The sequence below is a fragment of the Siphateles boraxobius genome, unplaced genomic scaffold, assembly GCF_051911475.1.
Source record: "Siphateles boraxobius isolate OS27281-9 unplaced genomic scaffold, OSU_SipBor_1 105, whole genome shotgun sequence".
Classification (NCBI taxonomy): domain Eukaryota; kingdom Metazoa; phylum Chordata; class Actinopteri; order Cypriniformes; family Leuciscidae; genus Siphateles; species Siphateles boraxobius.
The window spans coordinates 871642-894261 of NW_027508706.1; the positions used below are offsets into that span (position 1 = coordinate 871642).

At 41.1% G+C, this 22620-nt stretch overlaps 1 protein-coding gene across 3 annotated transcripts in view; it reads left to right on the top strand.

Moving 5' to 3' along the window:
• mcm9 (minichromosome maintenance 9 homologous recombination repair factor) overlaps positions 1–20274 on the top strand; it is a 29099-nt gene extending 8825 nt beyond the window's left edge. Inside the window, exons 3-13 of one of the 3 annotated variants that reach the window (XM_077247092.1) lie at positions 206–522; positions 2822–2903; positions 3309–3509; positions 5061–5186; positions 5325–5444; positions 7869–8043; positions 9478–9680; positions 10525–10728; positions 16110–16192; positions 16274–16419; positions 18860–20274. In XM_077247092.1, the coding sequence (XP_077103207.1) occupies positions 206–522; positions 2822–2903; positions 3309–3509; positions 5061–5186; positions 5325–5444; positions 7869–8043; positions 9478–9680; positions 10525–10728; positions 16110–16192; positions 16274–16419; positions 18860–20126 (2924 nt within the window). In that variant the 3' untranslated portion in view covers positions 20127–20274. Of the gene's footprint in view, positions 1–205; positions 523–2821; positions 2904–3308; positions 3510–5060; positions 5187–5324; positions 5447–7868; positions 8044–9477; positions 9681–10524; positions 10729–16109; positions 16193–16273; positions 16420–18859 lie in introns of those variants that run through there. The other 2 variants (XR_013208942.1, XM_077247093.1) reach the window with 2 other exon arrangements.
• Positions 20275–22620: the final 2346 nt, after the last annotated feature.

The window sequence follows — 22620 nt, forward strand, 5'->3', positions numbered from 1 at the left end:
CTGTTTTGTTTCTTGTTTTTGCCTGGCTGGTTTATGATTACGGATTACCGCATTAAACTGCACATGGATCTTACCTGGATCTCGTGACAAATGCTTGCTTATTCCTTCTAGAGAAATAGTCCACCCAATAATGAAAACTGTCATCAAGTGTACAGTATATACATATATCTTTTTTCCTAATATCTGATTTCTTACACATATGCAGGTTTACCTATGTGTCCCGAGCTGACCAGAGATCACATTCCTAAAGCTAGAGATGTGGGCCACTTCCTGTCTGTCACAGGAACTGTGATCCGCACCAGTGTGACCAAAGTGCTGGAGTATGAGAGAGACTACATGTGCAATAAATGCAGGCACGTGTTCTCCGTGAAGGCTTCGTTTGAGCAGTTTTACATCTTCAATCCACCCACCAGTTGCCCCAATGAGGATGGATGTAATTCTTTCAAACTCTCCTGCCTGTCAGGGAGTGACGCGCCTCCGGCCGCCTGCAAGGACTACCAGGAGATCAAAATCCAAGAGCAGGTGAGGATGCACCAGAGACAGTCTTTATTCAGGGACAGTCACCTGGAGCAACTGCTGCTGAAGGAATAGTTCACACAAAAAATGAAAAATCTAGCTCTAAAATGACATTTTAGGTATCGTACAAGTAGGCTAGTCCATACAACTTGTACACTATATTCCAAGTAGGGCTGGGACCAGTGCCCGAATTGAATCAAGTGTTATGGGGGCTCCCCACCATAAGAAAATTGTTTGAAAATGACCCCTCAAAAAAAGTCAGTAAGAAGACGTTTATTATTCTCAATTTTTTTTAAAGCTAAAATTATCTTCACCGGAGCGGCGCCAATCAAGCAGTTCTGTCAATGATGTCATGCACAGCGCTCTTTAGATGTGGGGCGTTTACATTTTAAAGAGACATGGCAGCTAGCCTATATACAAAATTAACATAAATTACTGTAATTAATTAATTCACGAAATTTACCGTATCCATTGCATACATTAAATAAGATTTGCCGTTATTATTTTTACTTAAATAAAAATATCTGAGGGACCCTAATACCTTATGGGGAGTCCCGGATCCCCCCAGCCCCCCCTTAATTCGAGCACTGGCTTGGACGGTTACCGCATTACCGCAATACCGTGGTCACGTGACGGCTACCGCGGGTCTGAGCTCGTCACCGCAAAAAAAAAAGCATTGGCCCGCACATGTGTGCACGTTGTGTCTAATGACATGGATTCATTGATTCTAATGACATGGATTCATTGATTCTAATGACATGGATTCATTGATTCTAATGACATGGATTCATTGATTCTAATGACATGGATTATGTCTAATTGTATTGTGTCTTACATGGATTCAAGATTTTCTAAAACAAAACTTATCATCAAAAGATGGAGCAAAACTGCCGTTTCGTGAGTTGGGGAGCGCCATCCATCCGCTGATTGTTTTAAGCAAACCTGACCTCACCTGACTAGGCTACTGAACAATTTTATCATTTCGTTTTGAATTTTGTTTAAAAGTAGACATTTCAAGCTTTCTATTTATTTCTCTTGTCTGTGAGGCAAGTAGTCTACGCTGAGTTTCATTTATGAGAGGAGCTCCAGTTCAGGTGCAAGAGATCGCACCGGCACTTCCACGTCCTGATTATATCTCTGCTTTATTTGCTTCTTATTTATTAATTTCAGGTAATTGGTTGATGAAACAGTGATTACAATTGAGATACAATTTATACAAAACGAAATTCAATTTAAAGAAAGGCTTTTAACTAAACAAAATTAAATAATGTTGTCTAAATAATGTCTGACCCATCTTACTGTGCGTTCACACCGCCGCCGGCGAGAGCGTCAAAGTGGCCGGAAGTCATTCATTGCCAATGAGAGCCGGCGGCGAGCTCCGGCGGGAGCGGCGTGGAGCTTCTTGGACGGTGAGAGCGGCGAGGAGAGTTGAAGTCAGGTCAACTTTATGGTAATAAGCAATGACGCGGTTCGGCGGCAACCAATCGGAATATAGAGGTGCTCCGTTTGAGAGGAGTCCAGAGAACGCAGTCCTGTAGACTTTGGTTCCGACCACATTAGTTCCCAAGCAAAATTGAGGAGGTTGATCATTTGAATTTGATAAGGCGCGCAACACTAGTATTTATAGGCAATATTTTCGCGCTAGAACGCTTGTTTTTCAGCGGGAATGCAAATTATAATAGCACTTAACCATGAACACAAAAGCCACACCACACAAATGGCTTTTAATTTGTTTATTTCATTAGCAAACATGTCACTATAATTGTTAAGTTTTTTCCATCGATCAAATTTCTGCAAAAATAACGATCGACATGCTTGTTTGCTTTGTGTCCCCTTTAAATACAGTTGTAAAAAAGACCACACGTTCGATCTACGTCAGAGCATCAGAGCGTCCACGAATCTTTCCACGGCGTCGCTGGCAGGGCGGCGAGAGCGAATTTGTGGCGGTGTGAACGTACAGTTATGATCCTATCTTACTCATGCTGGGGTATTTAAAGCGGTTTACCGCTACGCCGCAGGAATTTCTTGCTTTTCAACCGCGGTTAGAAAAAATCCATACCGTCCCAGTCCTACTTCCAATCTTTTGCAGCCAAATGACAGAATAAAAGTCTTGATATGCAGGTCAAGGGATTCAAACTTTTCTTCTTTTTAAAAAAAATTTGAATAAGTAAAATAAAATTAAATAATTATAAATAAAATATGCATTAATGTAGATGTGAGGTAAACACATTTACACACTTAAGAAAAAATTATTTGTGTTTATTTCTACACGTCAAAGTCTGTACAATCGCTCCTTCACTAACAGGTACAGAAACTGTCGGTGGGAAGTATCCCTCGATCCATGCTTATTATCCTGGAGGATGATCTTGTGGACAGCTGCAAATCAGGTAAATGCAGAGTATTAGTGGAAATAGAGTCAAGTCTGTTGTTTATTTCATGTATTTACGGGCTTTTACAACTTGACAGTGCAGGAATGATTACTTTGGCTCAGTCCTCCTCACCGGTAATACAGTGTTCATGACTGGCTTTATTAGATTTTCTTACCAATGAAACTTTCTGTTGTTTTCAGTTATGTGCTTAAATACAAACAAATAAAAAAATGAATGGAGAAAATTTTTCCTATGCAACTTCTAAATAATGCATTTTTAATATCACATTTTACAGAACAGTTCATGCTATTCATTTTTTAACCACAGTGTTTGCTTGGTGTTTATTGTTACTTTCCTGATATAATAATAGTAACATCACACGTGTCTGTCTCCCCTCTCGATGCTGTCATGTGTTTCTGGCAGGCGATGACATCACAGTGTATGGAGTTGTGTGTCAGCGCTGGAAGCCGATGTTTCAGGATTGCCGCTGTGATGTGGAGATTGTGCTGAAAGCAAACTATATCGAGGTCAATAATGAGCAGTCCACCACAGCACTGGTGCTCGAAGACATTCAGAAGGAATTTGAGGACTTCTGGGACAGTCACAAACATGACCCCATTGCCGGTACACAGTCGGTGTCTCTTGAAACATTGAATCTGGGAAACCCAGTCTAGCAGTACGGCATTTTTAATACCATGTCTCTTCGGCATTTAAAAGATTGCTCTCTTTCTTATTGCTATCCAAACTCAATTACAGTCCTTGTAGAGGAAGTTGAGTTGATGAGGACCATGAAACGGTGTTGTAATCTGTTTCCAGTGGTGTTTGGTGAGGCACAACATCACTTTTAGGCTACTATTTCTCATAGGGTTATTGGATTAGGGATTTGAACAAATCTCTGACTGAAAGTATTAAATGTAGGCATGTAACTCATACTGTATCGTTTGTGCTGCTGCGCACATGAATAATACTTCAAACCATGTTGCTTTTTGAGGAAAAATGGTTTATTACTTCTACGCAGTCAAATGTATGGAAGCTTGTTTCCGCCATTGAATAAAACAAACTCCAAATGGTCCAAAATTCTGCTGCCAGACTTCTAACTGGTGCTCCCCGAAGGTCTCATATCACTCCTGTTTTGTTGACTCTCCACTGGCTCCCTGTAAAATATAGGATTGATTTTAAGATTGTAGTGCTGACTTTCAGGGCCTTAAACAGTCAGGCCCCACAGTACATCAAGTACCTTTTGAGACCGCACTCCTCTAGCCGCACTCTTCGGTCTTCTGGTCAGAACCTGCTTATGGTCCCCAAAACTCGTTATAAGACTCGAGGGGACCTGTTTTTTCAGTATGTTGCCCCAGTCTGTGGAACGCCCTGCCCCTGTCTCTGCGTCTGGCTGACTCTGTTGACTCTTAAAAAAGATCTGAAGACTTGTTTATTCAAGAAAGCTTTTGGTTGATGGGTTTTAACTAGTGTCACTTTGATTTTACATATGTACTGTATATACGTTTTATTTACATTGTTTATATAAGGTTTTGATTTTACCTTTCTCGTGTACAGCACTTTGTGATTTTATCTGTGAAAAGCGCTTTAGAAATAAACTTTACTTACTTACTAAAATAATTTAAAAGATAATTGCCACTTTTTAGCTCATAATTGCGAGATATAAACTCACAATTCTGACTTCTTTTCCTAGAACTGTGATATAAACTCGCAATTCTGACTTATTTTCCTAGAACTGTGATATAAACTCGCAATTCTGACTTATTTTCCTAGAGCTGTGATATAAACTCGCAATTGAGAGTTATAAAGTCTAAAAATACTTTTTCTTCGGATTCTTTAATATGAACATTGAGAGTTTATATCTCACGATTCTAACTTTAAAACTCACGCAATTCTGAGGGAAAAAAAGTTATTTTGTGATGGAAACAAGCTTCCATACAGATGCAGGATTTTGTATGTTAGAAATGGTTGGGAGGGGGAGTAGGGAACTACCTGGTAATGGATTAGAAACTGCTCAAATAACCTAAGCATACACCTAGAAGACCCTAGCAACACCATAGCAACCTCCCAGAAAACCCTAGTAACCACTCATAATGTGGGGCCGCTCATGGGATTCAGTGTGGTTTTACAAATCATAATCTCTCTTTCTCATTCTCTCTCTCCCTTGACATTCTTAAGGCAGGAATGAGATCTTGATGAGTCTTTGCCCTCAGGTGTTCGGCATGTACGTCGTCAAGCTGGCTGTTGCTATGGTTTTGGCAGGCGGGGTACAGAGAATAGATGCGTCTGGAACTAAAGTGAGAGGTATGTGTTCACACTCATAATGGACAGTCTGACATATGGGCTTATCATGAAAAAAAAGTTGAGAGGTGTTTTTGAAAAGTGTATAACTCTTGTGAATAAATCTGAATAGCTCTGACTCAGACTGTGCGCTGTGTGTAGGAGAGTCTCATCTGTTGCTCGTGGGCGATCCAGGCACTGGGAAGTCACAGTTTCTGAAGTACGCCGCTAAGATTACACCGCGCTCCGTGCTCACTGCAGGAATCGGATCTACTAATGCAGGTTCCACACGTTCTTCTGAACTGGGGAGGGGGGGAAAACTCTGTCAGTAATTACTCTCCCTCATGTTGTTCACCCCCGTAAGACCTTCGTTCATCTTCGGGACACGAATTAAGATATTTTAGATTAAATCTGAGAGCTGGATCACTCCTCCATAGGCTTCTACGGGATTGACGCTTGTTCCCCGAAAAGTTATTAAAGACATCGTTAAAATAGTCCAAGTGACTACAGTGGCTCAATCTTACGTTTATGAAGTGACGAGAATACTTTTTGTGCGCAAAAACAAACAAAAATAACGACTTTATTTCAACTATTCATTTCCTTCTCTGTGGGCCTCGAGTGAGTTAGCGTAGTGTGATAGCGTAGTGTGATAGCGTAGTGTGATAGCGTAGTGTGATAGCGTACTGTGATAGCGTACTGTGATAGCGTACTGTGATAGCGTAGTGTGATAGCGTAGTGTGATAGCGTAGTGTGATAGCGTGGTGTGATAGCGAAGTGTGATAGCGTAGTGTGATAGCGTAGTGTGATAGCGTAGTGTGATAGCGTAGTGTGATAGCGTACTGTGATAGCGTAGTGTGATAGCGTAGTGTGATAGCGTAGTGTGATAGCGTAGTGTGATAGCGAAGTGTGATAGCGTAGTGTGATAGCGTAGTGTGATAGCGTAGTGTGATAGCGTAGTGTGATAGCGAAGTGTGATAGCGTAGTGTGATAGCGTAGTGTGATAGCGTAGTGTGATAGCGTAGTGTGATAGCGTAGAGCTACGTCACACGTAGGCTCACTATTGGCCGACGCTGGTCATGTGTGTGATGCGTGTGACGTACAACACAGAAGCGCTGCGCTGTTACACTAGTGAACTCACTCGAGCCCACAGAGAAGGACATGAATAGTTGAAATAAAGTCGTTATTTTTGTTTGTTTTTGCGCACAAAAAGTATTCTCGTCGCTTGATAAACGTAAGATTGAGCCACTGTAGTCACTTGGACTATTTTAACGATGTCTTTAATAACTTTTTGGGGAACAAGTGGAAATCCCTTAGAAGCCTATGGAGGAGTGATCCAGCTCTCAGATTTAATCACAAATATCTTAATTCGTGTTACGAAGATGAACGAAGGTCTTACGGGGTTGAACAACATGAGGGAGAGTAAATACTGACAGAGTTTACATTTTTGGGTGAACTATCCCTTTAATATAAAGATAAATATGATTTGGTTTCTTTACTCTTACTGTTACATAGTTGACTTGTAACACTCCTGAGATTAATTAAACAAAAAAAACAAAAAAATGCCAGAGCCAATCTTTGTATAGTACTGAAGTGGTTTGCAAACCACTTCAGTACTATACAAAGATTGGCTCTGGCATTTTTTTTTGTTTAATTAACCTTTTCTCTCCCACCTCCTATGAAGTTAAATATTATTTCACATTTGTTTGCAACAAAGTTTGCTACATTGCTGTAGAGCTGCACGATTATCACAAAAATCATAATTGCCGATTATTCCCTTGAAATTGTAATTGCGATTATTAATTACGATTATCACAATTTACATTGAATATATATAGGCGTATTACAATACATAAAAATTGTTGACATACACAAGTACTGTCCCCCTTTACTTAACATACACATCAATTGTAAGAATGACTCATAGTAAAGAAAAACATTAGGACTATGCGAAAGTCCCAAACTAGTTTTTGTTAATACAATGTTGATATGAGCCACCACAGTCATTTAAAAATATAAAAAATAATACAAAGTGAAAATAAAGTGGCATTTTTGGGTTATGGAAACGACACTTACCATGGTAAATACACAATACTAACAAGAACTGTTAATGAAACAGCTCCTGGTGAATAGAATGGAAATCACACCTGCATGTAAATCCTTCTCAGCTAACACGTGATTTATTGGTATTTTACTTTTATTTCGTGACTTACTAATTTACATTGTAACGACGTTGCTCGTAGTTTCTTTTGCACTTTATACAGTGAAGCGATACACAGCGCGCGCCGCCGCATTTGCGCGTGCAATTGAAGAGTGCGCGCTACGAGCACAATATAGCGGCTGACAGGACAATAAAGTCCGTTTTTCTGAGGTGAAAGTCTTTTTATTTCAGCGTATACTTACGTCACTGCCTGGTATGTCATATTGTGCTTGGTTTTCAGAAGTAGTCGTGATTCGCCTCTCATAACATAATTATGCTCTAAACACACACACGCAGAGTGGATTTTCTTTTGTAATCGCGGCTTTGAACGATTACGTAATCGTGGCATCCGTAATCGCGATTAGAAATTCGATTAATTGTGCAGCCCTACATTGCTGTATACACATACTTTTTTTTAGAAAAATACTAGGCACTATTCAATTTCTGTTGTGCGGTAAGCACTTAGTGCTGTTGCATCATTGTCTGCATGATTGTGAAATTGTGGTCAGGTCTGACAGTGGCGGCTGTCAAGGACTCGGGAGAGTGGCACCTGGAGGCGGGAGCACTCGTTCTCTCTGACGGAGGTCTGTGCTGCATCGACGAGTTCAACAGCATCAAAGAGCACGACCGCACCAGCATCCATGAGGCCATGGAGCAACAAACCATCAGTGTGGCTAAAGCTGGGTGAGGAAATAATCTCACAGTCTAGAGCAGGCAATATTTTCTGGCCCGCCGGATTAATTTGGAAGTCAGTTTAAAAAAAAAAAAATTATCAGCCTATTTTAATTTGTATTACCTGATAAAACATATTTGCACTAAATGCTGCACAAAACTCTTCCACTACTTGAGAAAAGCCGTAGGCATGATTGCGTAGGCATGAGGCACACCTTTATTAAAATGGCTGTAATCTGTTACCACAATAGTACTTGATCTGTTTGAAATGATTTCATTGATATATGCCTACTAAGGTGTTAAATTAAAAATCAAAATAAAAAAATTAAATTTGTCTAATCCAGTAATTAATTTTTTCTATTTTTGATCTGAGCACACATGAAATAAATGAATGGTATCATGAAATAAATAATGGTATCGTTTTTCATTTTTTTATTTTTGGTTTTAATTTTGATCAAATGAAAATTATCATTAAGAGTATTTAATTTGTATCCAGAGGCCTACTCCGTGTAGCTGGCCCACCATCTACTGGCTTAAAAAAATATTGGCTCGCGGCCAAAGTTACTTGCCGACCCCTGGTCTAGAGCATCGGTTCCCAGCAGGGGGTCGCGGTCCACAAGGGGGCGTCAGCGAGCTCTTTGGGGGGTCGCGTCATATTTTGAAAAGTGTTGAACAGTGAGCATTAAAGCAGCAGTCCGTAACTTTTTTTGTGTTCAAAATTTACTAAATTTATATAATGAGCGAGTACATCATGAATCCATTTTCCAAACCGTGTTTTTGTCTTATCCTGAGTCACTATGGTACACCTATAATACTTGTTTATACTGGGACTATTTTACACTGGTTCGAGTCGCACCGCTGCGGAGTAACCCCAGTGACTCGTCATAGACATAAACAGAGAGAAGTAGTTCCGGCTACAATGTTCTTCCGCAAGACGCATTATTCTGTTAATAAACGCATGTTTATTAATCGCATTTTCACACAAAGAAAACAACACACAAAAAAATATATATGTATATTTTTTATACTTTTTTGCGACATCTAACGTGACCTTTCAACGTGATAACATAGTTCCCGGCGCGTTGCAGATCAGCTCAATCTGAACAATTGTAGTTAAAAAGTATATATATATTTTTTTTTTTTGAAAATGACCTATCGTTTCGCTAGATAAGCCCCTCCTCCTCAGCTGATCGTGCACAGTCTGTTAAAGCACTTCAAAGACCTTTGAAACTGCATTGATTTGGACTTCAAAACGCTGGTTGTCACTGAAGTCCATTATTCGAAGAAAAATCCAGAAATGTTCTCCTCAAAAAAATAAATGTTTCTCTTCCACTGAGGAAAGAAAGACATGGATATCTTGGAGGGCATTGGGGTGAGTAAATTATTAGGAAATCTTCATTTTGAGGTGAACTAATCCTTTAAATCTCCCACTTTCCTCTTTTGTAGAATGGTGTGCAAACTGGACACAAGGACCACCATCCTGGCAGCTACTAACCCAAAGGGGCATTATGACCCTGATGTGTCGGTTTCCGTGAACGTGGCTCTCGCTAGCCCTCTCCTGAGCCGCTTTGACCTCGTGCTGGTTCTGCTGGACACTAAAAATCCAGAATGGGACAAAATAATCTCCTCCTTCATCCTACAGAACAAAGGTTTGTCCCAGAGAAGAGCTCTGTTTTGTAATATCAGACTAATTTAATATTAATGTTATGTTCTGTTATAATAATATGAAGGGACAAACTGGAAATAATCATATGAAATCTCAATATATATTTATATATCCTGAATATAAAGTTAAATAATCCAAATATATATTAGGATGTACATTTATATATTCAGACCTATAACTGAATATTCAGATTTACACCTACAGTATATATTCACAATTTATATTCTATTTATTCAGGTTTGTATATTTATTTTAGACTTAAGTATATATTTTCATTGACATAATATTTTTAAATTAATGATATTTAATAATTGTTAACGTGATATTATTATTAGTACATTTAATTTAATTTATAATATGAATCAAATTGTAAGTGTAATATTTGACACATTTATAATATTTAAATTTTTCACAGTAAAAATGGGTCTTTTGATATAAATGCCTTTGCATTTCAAGACCATTCTTACGAAATGATTTTTGTTGTTGGTTTTTTTTTACACTTTTTTTAACTTGGTACCTTTTACATGTTTTTGTTTACATGGCATACATTAAAATGTAGTTTGTAAGGCATCATCTCAAGTGTTATTAGATCAAACACAGATTTCGTGACTCCCTTGTGGGATTTGTTCCCCGTTCGGTCTTCGTTATTTTCTCAAGTGATGCCACGTTGATAGGAACGCTGGATCACCCCTCATTTGGCTTCGAATCGCTTTGATACTGAGCAGAAGTTAATGGTGAAGCCTTGCCATTTGTTGCGTATTTATAAAATATTCATCTTAACATCTCTCTCTTTATCTCAACTCTCTTCCTTCGTGATTTCCCCACAGGAGCTCCAAGCGAGTCTTCATGTTTATGGAGTATGGAGAAGATGAGGGCCTATTTCTGCCTGATCAAGACTCTTAAACCTTGCGTAACACAGGACGCAAACGCCATCCTGAGCCGCTACTATCAGCTGCAGAGACAGAGTAACAGCCGAAATGCTGCGCGGACGACCATCCGCATGCTGGAGAGTCTCAGCCGCCTCGCTGAAGGTCGGATGCTAACATCTAGCATATTATCTGATCTTCTTCACTCTGCTTTTCCACAAGAAGTTGTTATTTGCTAGAAGCCATATAAGGCTGCACGATACTGGGAAAATATGCGATATTGTGGTTGAGTATTGCGATAACGATATCTTTGCGATATAACATTTCCCTAGAGAAATGCTATTTTTATTAAGCTTTTTTTTAAAAATCATTTATATGTAATGATCATACTAAAATATATACTTCTGATCTTCAGAAGAACTTGCAAAACTTTGATTAATGTTGTCTGTGAGACTCTGTGTCTCACACTGTGAGTGTTATTGTTACTTGGCATTTCGTTTGGGCTTACACTTTTTTGAAGTCTTCATATAGCTCCCTGACTGTGCGTTCACACCGGACGCGAATAGCGCGTCAAATTCGCGTCTACCGCGTCTAGTTTAACGCTTGACCACTTTGTGTTAATTCGCGTGTCAAGAGTGAAACTGAAGCATAAAAACAAAAGTTTGAAGCGAAATTTACGCGCGTCAGAATCGAAACCCGTTGGCGGCCATCTTTTTTATGTTGATCGAACATTCATCGGAGAGTCACCCCTCTGTATTTGCTCTGGAGAGCAGAACGGCGCGTAGGGGTAATCGTCGCCGTATTTGTGTCCATCAGACCCTTCGAAGACGAACCCAGTGTGGCGAGTTTCACCATTGGCTCGCTCCAGGAGCTGCAGCCTGGATGACGGCGGCTTTCAGCGGTACTTCCAGATACTTCCAGCCTCCAGATACTTCACCACGTGACAGCAGCATGCAGCTAGGCTCCTGATTGGTTAACGCAGCGCGAATTGACGCAGAAGCTAAGATTTTTCAACTCGGGCGGCAGACGCGAATTCTCGTCAAACGTGTGAATGCACAAATCGCACTAACTAAATCATTCGCGCGTAACGCGCTTAACGCGCAAGACGCTTAATTCGCACCGTCTACCGTGCCACGCTCTACGCCTCATTCGCGCCGCAGGAATTTTTTACGCGCGTAACGCGTCTTTGCATTGACTTAACATTGAAATCACTCGCGCCTGACGCGCTATTCGCGTCCGGTGTGAACGCACCATGAGGTTGCGTTTCAGATGACTTTGGAGATTAGTTTCCTCTCGACGTGGCCACAATTTTTCCGCATGACTTAAGGCCCGTACACACCGGGACGAATATCGGCGCGCGTTATTGCCTCCATGCAGGTAGTGAACATGCAAATTCATTCCCTGACGTTAGATGGCGCTTAATGTAAAACAGGAATACCCCAGAAATAACAGAAAATGTTGGAAAAAGTTACAAGCCTGTGTACATGTAAGACAATTAAATTCACCATCAAGGCCCATTTGCTCTGTAATACCACTCCATAACAGTTCTCTTTTATCAATATTTTTGTAGTCGCTGTCGCGTTTGTCATACAGTTCCTTATGTTCCGACACCAAGGACACCAGCAGCTCTACATTTATCTTGGCTTGCATCATCCTCGTCGTCTTCCCGGCAGTGTGTAGACGCTACTTTGCGTATATCTTCTTCACCGTTATGTATGTGTGCTCGGCAAGACCGTTTTGTGTTTGAGCATCCCCAAGTTGTGTTTACTATAACTTCAGAAGCAACAGACACATGAGCAAAAGCGCCAATCTCATTGGTCGGATAGTTTTTGACGCGGCGCGTCAAACCAAAAAAACAAACCCGAGGCGTTTTTTAAAAAAATGACCCTTTTACGCGTGGCGTTCTTCGCGTCGGTGTGCACACTCACATTGGCGCCCTTTGTTTAATCATGAGACGTTAAACGTCGGCGAATATCGCGCGCGAAATTCGTCCCGGTGTGTACGGGCCTTAAGGCTGGGTTTACACTTGGCATTAACATGCGACCTGTATCCGCATGTTGTCCACATACACATTGAAAAGACAAGTGTAAACGCACATCTGATCGGGATGTCATATGATCAGCGCGTCCAGGTTCGGAGGGAGTCGAGGACGCATTGTGAGGACGGGATCTCAGTGTAATGTAAACGCAATCCAGCCATCATGTCTGCATTCACAGGTGGACGTCATTTAAATCCTCGCCCAGTCTCCCCGCGTGACTGTCAGAAAATAATGGCCAGACGCAGTTTAGACCAGAAACTTATTTGAACCTTTCAATAAACGTCAATCTTTAAAACAGTTTATTTAGACTTACATGACACTATGTGTGTAATTTTTCATTTTAATTTTGCAACATTATCTGAACGAGGTGATCGCCTGTACAATCACAGTCTGGCAAAGCAGCGTGCAGCTCTTCATGACTGAGGAATAATCGGAATCGGATTTTTTTTTATGTTTTAAATGTTGAATGTTTTTATTGTTTCAGCATGTTTATCAATCTCCCATTTCTGTCAATATAGTCATTGCACGCTATAAGCTTAAACCCAGATGATCGATGTGACTTTAACATGATCGACCCAGTTATTTTTGTATGATCAACTCTGGAAGTGTTCCTTCGTTCAAAAAAAATTTATTTGATCTAATTACTGGAGATTGAAAGTAAAGTGAGTGAGTGAAAGCAATTGGGACATTGTTTAATTTGTATCATCTTTACTCTTAGTGCTACAGACCTAATTTATGCAGGAAACAGAAATCCGATCGGTTATCCAGAAACAGAGGCTACTTAATGTGATCAAATGTAAACGCACAATGTCCTGATTGGCTAATGATCCATTCTGCTTGATCGGATCACGGTGATCGCATGTTAATGCCAAGTGTAAACGCAGCCTTAGTGACACAGTCACGCGTTTTCAAATTCATTATTTCCAATGCAGGTGCGCGGCAGGCAAGCACGCTCAAAATGGAAGCACATTTTTCCTATGCCGCGACCAGATGAGAACTTTTCAGAATGCCGCAAGCCAAAGTCCTTTTGCGCGAGTCATGCCACTCGGCCGCCATCTTGGCAACGCCTCCGGGCCGCTATTTCGGACTAACAAGACCAGGCTCCGATCTAAATGAATGGGCAGAGAGTCAGAACTGCACTTTCACTGCTCACCAGGACATAAAAACTGCATGTATAGAAACAGCAGTAAAATATGATAAAAATCGCTGAAAAAGTTTGATGACTTTGCCCCAAAATAAGGTTTAAAACGCCTTTTTCCACTCAGTATTACTTTTACTACGCATTCGCAGGTGTTCTCCCGCTCTGTCGCGCGCGCTACACGGTTTGAAACACAGTATGTGCGCGCTTTCGCTCGCTCGCTCTAGATTCCGGGAGATTTGAGCTAATTTGTGGGCATCAGGGAGACGCCATCAATATGCGTGAGACTTGGGATGTCTGATATTTACACAACGCACACATACACTGCATATCAAATCTGCCGCCTTTTCAAACAGTAACGTATTTTCCGCTGTCGCAAAACCTCAACTGTGCGCATGCGCCAGTGGAACCAGACGATAGGCTTAAATGTTTCCCGGCTTGACTGTTAAAAGCAGACGATTGGCTTTCCAGCGGGAGGGGCGGGACATGTGCATACAACCGCAATCTTTGACGTTACGGGTTTTCGTTTACGTTTGGGGCAGTCATGGCCTAATGGTAACAGAGCTGGACTGGTGACCCAAAGGTTGCTGGTTCGATTCCAGTACCGGCAGGAATATGACTCAGGTGTCCTTGAGCAAGGCACCTAATCCCCAATCGCTCCCGGGCGCCACTCAAGGCTGCCCGCTGCTCCGGGTGTGTGTATCCACGTTTGCAGTGAGTGTGTGTTCACTACTCACTACTCTGCTCCTATTGTGTGTGCACTTACTTGGATGGGTTAAATGCAGAGGTCAAATTCCAAGTATGGGTTAGCATACTTGGCCATCACGTGTCACTTTCACTTTTTTTCACTTCACTTTCCCTATATAGTTATATTGAGGATTGAGGAAGTCTGTATATAAATAGCCGTTTCTCAAAACCAAGAATGCAAAGAACGGACTTGTGTTCTTGGGGAGAACGCTCTTGCTAGTTGTTCTTGGAAGAATGAACTTACAAGGTGACGAGCACAGAACGCTGCTGACAGTTTGAGGCGATGTGTTCTTGCTGGTATTGCGCTTTACCCCCGCACAGCGCCGTCTTCAGTACCCAAACATAACAAGAATTATCGATGATAACAGCCAGGTTTTTAGCATGACTGGCCGGTTGGCTCGCTAGCTACACCCGCGTGCGCGTATGGAGATTCTTCACTACCGAAAATGTTTTAGCATATTTTCGATTCGCCATAAATTTTCGTAAAAATGGCAATATTTGAAATCTACACAGTAGATTTCTCGCATCAAATGCTCTCAGAAGTGAATTTAGTGATGAAATAGCATACGAAATTGTAGAAAAACGACTTACTGTTGTTCTGCCTTTCTGCTCCCCGCTCCTTCCTTGAATGCCGAAGTGAATGCTGGGATATTTCTGCCGTCAAGTTCACACAAGTTACCAACCGATGCATCCTCGGTAAAATGGGCGTGTCAAGAACACTTCCGGGATTTTTAACCGTTCTTGCCAAAATGCAAACTTGTGTATTGAGACAGTACTTGGGCAGCGACTGATGACGTTTCACAAGTCCACAAGAACACAAGTACAGACAAGAACGCATATTGAGAAACGGCCAGTCTCTGCGCAAGCTCACCGCAGGTCATGTGACAAATACCAACCGATCAGCTTCGGCCTTTCCGTAACAACATCGAAAGCTCGGCCCGAGCAGCTGATCATACTGTACAGGGCGGGTTTTATTTCTCATCTCCATGAATATATCTAGAAGTAAAGCTAAATACAAGGGCTAGAAATCAATGAATCCTTTGCTGATACTTATTCGTCATCATGGAAAGCGCTCAGTGCAGTTCATGGTTGCATAGCAACGACAGACACAAGCGCTTGTAGAAAGAAAGAGATAGCGGTGTGGCCGCGCTTTCCAGGCGTTTTAGACGCGATATGTGAACGGCCCCTTACACAGTATCTGCATTTGTGACACGTCTTCTCTATTGAAACCAAAATATTGCTATATTTCAGACGTACAGTTCTTTTTAGGCACAGGTTCTTCGCTGTTGTCATTTTCCTCACTTGTCTCTACTCCCGCCATTAGTTTTTATTGTCCACTCTCTGCTCGGGCCCGATCTAGCCAATAGCATAATAGCACCTACTGGGGAGGCGGGTATAAAGATAGTAAGGCCCCATTTGATTGGTCGAATCTGGATAAACAACCTATTCATGCGTGCAACGCACAAATGCTTGGCACATAAAATAAATGTAATTCATCGCACCTCTCTGCGATACGGATATCGCATATACTATTATCGTGATAACCATAATTTTTTTATATATTGTGCAGCCCTAAAGCCATATTCAGAAACCTATATCTGACTGTGTCTCTTTGTGTTTCAGCTCATGCCAGGCTGATGTTCAGAGAGACGGTGACAGTAGAGGATGCTGTTGTTGTGGTGTCTGTTATGGAGTGCTCCATGCAGGTCGTTTTATTAGCAATGCTATATTCCTGAAGCTGTATTTCATTTTTGAGTAGTGGATAAGCGTTTTTTTCTTTACCTCAGGGAGGCGCTCTACTTGGAAATGTGAATGCTCTGCACACCTCTTTTCCTGACAACCCCTGTGAACAGTATAAAACACAGTGTGAGGTTGTGCTCGAGAGGCTGGGATTGACTGAGATCTTACACAAAGAACTGCTAAGACTCTCGAGGTAAAGTGAATCAGACATACACACACTACCACTACCATTTTTTTTTAAATAAATTAATCTTTGCTTTTTTTCACCGAGGATGTATTAAATTTGATTAAAAAAATTACAGTTGCAAAAAAAGCCCTTAAAGGGATAGTTCACCCAAAAATGTAAATTCTGTCAGTAATTACTCTCCCTCATGTTGTTCACCCCCGTAAGACCTTCGTTCATCTTCGGGACACGAATTAAGATATTTGTGATTAAATCTGAGAGCTGGATCACTCCTCCATAGGCTTCTAAGGGATTGAAACTTGTTCCCCGAAAAGTTATTAAAGACATCGTTAAAATAGTCCAAGTGACTACAGTGGCTCAATCTTAAGTTTATCAAGCGACGAGAATACTTTTTGTGCGCAAAAACAAACAAAAATAAGGACTTTATTTAAACTATTCATTTCCTTCTCTGTGGGCCTCGAGTTAGTTAGCGTAGTGTGATAGCGTAGTGTGATAGCGTAGTGTGGTAGCGTAGTGTGGTAGCGTAATGTGATAGCGTAATATGATAGCGTAATGTGATAGCGTAGTGTGATAGCGTAGTGTGATAACGTAGTGTGATAGCGTAGTGTGATAGCGTAGTGTGATAGCGTAATGTGATAGTGTAGTGTGATAGCGTAGTGTGATAACGTAGTCTAATAACGTAGTGTAATAGCGTAGTGTGATAGCGTAATGTGATAGCGTAGTGTGGTAGCGTAGTGTGATAGCGTAGTGTAATAACGTAGTGTGATAGCGTAGTGTGATAGCGTAATGTGATAGCGTAATGTGATAGCGTAGTGTGATAGCGTAGTGTGATAGCGTAGTGTGATAGCGTAGTGTGATAGTGTAGTGTGATAGCGTAATGTGATAGCGTAGTGTGATAGCGTAATGTGATAGCGTAGTGTGATAGCGTAGTGTAATAACGTAGTGTAATAGCGTAGTGTGATAGCGTAGTGTGATAGCGTAATGTGATAGCGTAATGTGATAGCGTAGTGTGGTAGCGTAGTGTGATTGCGTAGTGTAATAACGTAGTGTAATAGCGTAGTGTGATAGCGTAATGTGATAGCGTAGTGTGGTAGCGTAGTGTGATAGCGTAGTGTAATAACGTAGTGTGATAGCGTAGTGTGATAGCGTAATGTGATAGCGTAATGTGATAGCGTAGTGTGATAGCGTAGTGTGATAGCGTAGTGTGATAGCGTAGTGTGATAGCGTAGTGTGATAGCGTAATGTGATAGCGTAGTGTGATAGCGTAGTGTGGTAGCGTAGTGTGATAGCGTAGTGTAATAACGTAGTGTAATAGCGTAGTGTGATAGCGTAGTGTGATAGCGTAATGTGATAGCGTAATGTGATAGCGTAGTGTGGTAGCGTAGTGTGATTGCGTAGTGTAATAACGTAGTGTAATAGCGTAGTGTGATAGCGTAGTGTGATAGCGTAATGTGATAGCGTAATGTGATAGCGTAGTGTGGTAGCGTAGTGTGATAGCGTAGTGTAATAACGTAGTGTAATAGCGTAGTGTGATAGCGTAGTGTGATAGTGTAGTGTGATAGTGTAGTGTGATAGCGTAATGTGATAGCGTAGTGTGATAGCGTAGTGTGATAGCGTAGTGTGATAGCGTAGTGTGATAGCGTAGTGTGATAGCGTAGTGTGATAGCGTAGTGTGATAGCGTAGTGTGATAGCGTAGTGTGATAGCGTAGTGTGATAGCGTAGTGTGATAGCGTAGTGTGATAGCGTAGTGTGATAGCGTAGTGTGATAGCGTAGTGTGGTAGTGTAGTGTGATAGCGTAGTGTGATAGCGTAGTGTGATAGCGTAGTGTGATAGCGTAGTGTGATAGCGTAGTGTGATAGCGTAGTGTGATAGCGTAGTGCTACGTCACACGTAGGCTCACTATTGGCCGACACTGGTCATGTGTGGGATGCGTGTGACGTACAACACAAAAGCGCTGCGCTGTTACACTAGTGAACTCACTCGAGCCCACAGAGAAGGAAATCAATAGTTGAAATAAAGTCGTTATTTTTGTTTGTTTTTGCGCACAAAAAGTATTCTCGTCGCTTGATAAACTTAAGATTGAGCCACTGTAGTCACTTGGAATATTTTAACGATGTCTTTAATAACTTTTCGGGGAACAAGTTTCGTTATTCTTGTTTTTTTTGCCTTTGTTGCGTTGTGACGGTAAGACCCGCCTTCTTTGATTTGATTGGCCGATGATTTTGACATTGACAAATGCTGTTAGACCGCTGAGGCAGAGCAGCCTAAAAATTTCCGACAACAAAGACTTGTGAAACTTTATATCATCCTGACAACAAATAGCTTTACTCATTCTACACTAAAATGATAAGATAAGACAAATAAAAAGAGATAATATTAATTATTTTTTTATTATTATTCATAGCTCAGACAAAATCTAAGCAATAAAGGTTTTTATGTTCTTGTAGGCTACAGAGCAGAAGACCGGACTCCCCTAAAGGTACCGAACCACGCAGTGACCTCAGCATCGAGCGTGCAGATGTTGAGAATCACGGTAACCGTGATGTGAACACTAATTCAGACGCTGACCTGGACTGGTTCCACTCCTTATCCAGCCCGACTGGTACCGGCGCCATCACTCACACAACCACACTACGCCGTGCAGTGTTGCCTAGCAACAGCCGGTCCAAACGCTGCAAGGGTTCTGCGTGGGAGAAGGACGAGGATAAATCCACGGTTGAAGCTGTAGTGGAAAGAGGCTCCAAAAAGCTCAGAGGCAAACGACTGAAAGAGATGAAAGCGGCCCTCCTGCTGAACGAAGAAACAGTTTTAGGAGGAGCTGATGATGATGTGTTCTCCCACAGTACACCCATGACAGGGAAGAAACCCTCAAAGAGGAAAAACAGTCTTCCTGACATAGACCAGGAGGCTGATTTCAGAGACGAGAGTGGAGAGGGTTTACGCATGAGACTCACAAACTTCACATTCAAGCCGAGAGAGAGAATGTGTCATGCCGATCAGTCGGTTGTAAACTCTAACACAAGTGCCAAAGTGGCGGTGCAAGAGGGGCCGAAACCCAGCACACCTCAGACGCGGGAGAACCAGTCGAGCTCACTTCCTCCAGCAGAGGGCAGCAGAGCTAAAGACATGCTGCGACTGGGAACTCGCCATGAAAACAAGGACGTTTCCTCAGAGGACTTGAATGATGAGAGCACAGCTCAGAAAGGGACGTATGAGGACACTGAACATCAACAGCTGAGACTGAACAGCATCTCCTCAGGCGAGAATAATGATAACACTAATAAACACCCACAGTCCTTACCAAAGACAGACCACCCAAAGACTAAGGTGGCCAGCTCCACTCTTGAAAAACTTTCCAGATTCTCTTTTACGAGCTCAGCTGAGGAAAAGACTGGAGATGAAACAATCCCAGCTCCACCTGAGTCACATGGCAGTACAAACAAAATGGCAGCAAGCACAGTTTTCGAAGACCAGGATATCACAAGCACACAGATCAGGAAAAATATAACCACAGATGTTAAGAGCGGCGCACTGCAGACGGGCGGCACGAGGACAGGATCCTCCGACAGACAGGAAGAACTCAGAGAGAATGCCTCAAAGAAGAGGAGATGTTTTGAGTTGAGCTCCGGAGGATCCGCGGGACTCCTTAAAGGTTTTTCACTGTTCAGCTCGTCTGTCATAGACGATGAAGATCTAGACGCTGACTGGAACTGATGCGGCGAGAGACGTTTGTTGTGTGTAATACAAGTATATATCATTTATATATATATATATATATATATATATATAGATATATACTTTTTTTTGCATTTAAATGTAAATGCATTTTTGTTTTTCTTTCAGTAAATATCAATACAATTTTTGTCTGGTTTTGTTCTCTCAAAAATCCACTTTATATAGTTACATGCAGTTAATATAGTTAAAGCTGCAGTCCGTTACTTTTGGCGCTCTAGTGGTTAATAAACAGAACTGCACGCGTCTTGCGGAGGAACATTGTTGCCGGAACTACTTCTCTCTGTTCATGTCTATGACGAGTCACGCAGGCACTGGATTACTCCGCAGCGGTACCAGTCTAAAATAGTCCGAATATAAACACTTATTATAAGTGTACCGTAGTGATTCAGGATAAGACACAAACACGGTTTGGAAAATGGATTCATGATATACTTGATCATTATATACAATTTGAACACAAAAAAAGTTAAGGACTGCAGCTTTAAATGTACTTAGATTTTTATGTAATTTTTTACATTGAAGTTTGCCTACCCCTTGCAAAAGTTTTCATTAAGTTTTTTATAAATATCATCAAAATATACGCAATATCTTTTTTCTTTTTCAGCTTTTTATGTAATTAATTTCAGTTTTATTATTATTTTTATTTTAGTATTTAAAAAAAAAAAATTCTCTCCAGGCCTGTTTATTTATAAACATCTTAATTCAAACAGTTTTAGCATTGCTCTTTTAAAAAAAAAAAGATAAACCTCTCACATCTGCAACTTATAAGCACTCAGAACTGTATATTCAGAGTGCTATATTATGCACTTTGTTGCATTCCCCCCAGACTGTTTTTGCTACTGTACCTTTAGTATTTCCAGTCAAATCACCTCTATTATGAGTGCATTGGCACTGCTCCTGCTGAGTACTAAATCGGTTGTAAACATCATAATCATGATGGTTTATGAATTATCCATTTTTGGGTCTGGGTGGACTAAGGAGGCCTAAATGTTTTGTTTCAGAAAAGCGAGAATAATAATTTATTCCCCTTAAGTGAATAACCAACTCTAAATGAATAGTAAAACAATTCAAGAATCAGGCCAGTTACAGTCAATGTTTAATTGACGTGCAGTGATTTATTGTTCAACAATGGCTGCATTCGGCCAGCAAAAATAAAGCCAGACTAATGGTGTCTTTCAGCTCATGCATAGTCAAATAACCATCAAAACAGATTCGCAGACGCTGTAAGAGATGTGTTCAGGCTTGAACAATTCACCCCATGGGAACAGTGAATGACACCTTGCTGAGGAGATGTTGTCTATCGTCATGGAGATGTTCGTCATGGAGATGTTGTCTATCGTCATGGAGATGTTCGTCATGGAGATGTTGTCTATCGTCATGGAGATGGATTGCATTCCATCGGGAGTTTCGGGATGAAGGAACTGCAGGTGATAATAGGATCATACAGGATCTACTGCCATTCCCAAGCTCAAAATCATGGACAGGTCTCAATTACATTTTGCTTGTTTATCATTCAAACCTCTTCAATAGCAAGAAATCAAGGTCACCCTTTTAGTTTTTTTACCGTTTTGTACAAAACAAAGGAAATTTATCTTCTTTTTAAGCATTTTTTTTAAGGTTATTCCCCTGTATTAGAGTGTATGTTAAACGCCTTACTGGTATTCAGGGCCCGAGCACCGATTTTGAGAGTTTATCTGTTTATTATTATTATTATTATTATTATTCTCCAATGTGAATCGCATTTTGAGGGCCAAATATGCTCGAAAACTCACGAAACTTTGCACACGTGTCAGAATTGTCGAAAATTTACATCTGATATGGGTTTCAGAATTGGGTGGGGCAAAATGGCTCCATAGCGCCACCTATAAAGTTTCAACGGAGTGCGCTTCCCGCTACGTTTCACGTCCGTGTACGAAACTCAGTCCATACGTGTAATGACCCAATACCTACAAAAAAGTCTCTTGGAGCATAGCCCTAAACACAACAGGAAGTCAGCCATTTGAACTTCCTCTCAGATTTTTGTGCAGTTTTTGTCATTATCTTCACATTTGAACAAAATGACTTTACTTAATGAATTGACTTCAAATTTGGTGAGTGTAATCTTAAGGCCCTTGTTCAATATTGCTATCTTTGACCATTGTCTTTATAAACAAGGATGTGCTTTTATTGATGCATCTGTTAATATGTGACCGTAATAAGCTTCTTTTTTTTGTTTTTTGAACCAGTTGTGAGATCATTTCCATTGTCTGGCTGAGTTCGTAGTGAAGTCTAACCTTCTGTTGGAGAGGGTCACGGTCTGCACAGCTTCAGTGTTCCTCTCAGAGCTGCGGTCCAGAGAGGCTGAAGGTAACATGAGACGTTAATGGATCCTAAACTTCCTGCAGATGGATCAGTGGCCTTGTCAATAATGAAGCATTATTGATTTAATGTCTCTGAATGAGCCACTAAAGATACCCAAAGCCCCCAAACTCAC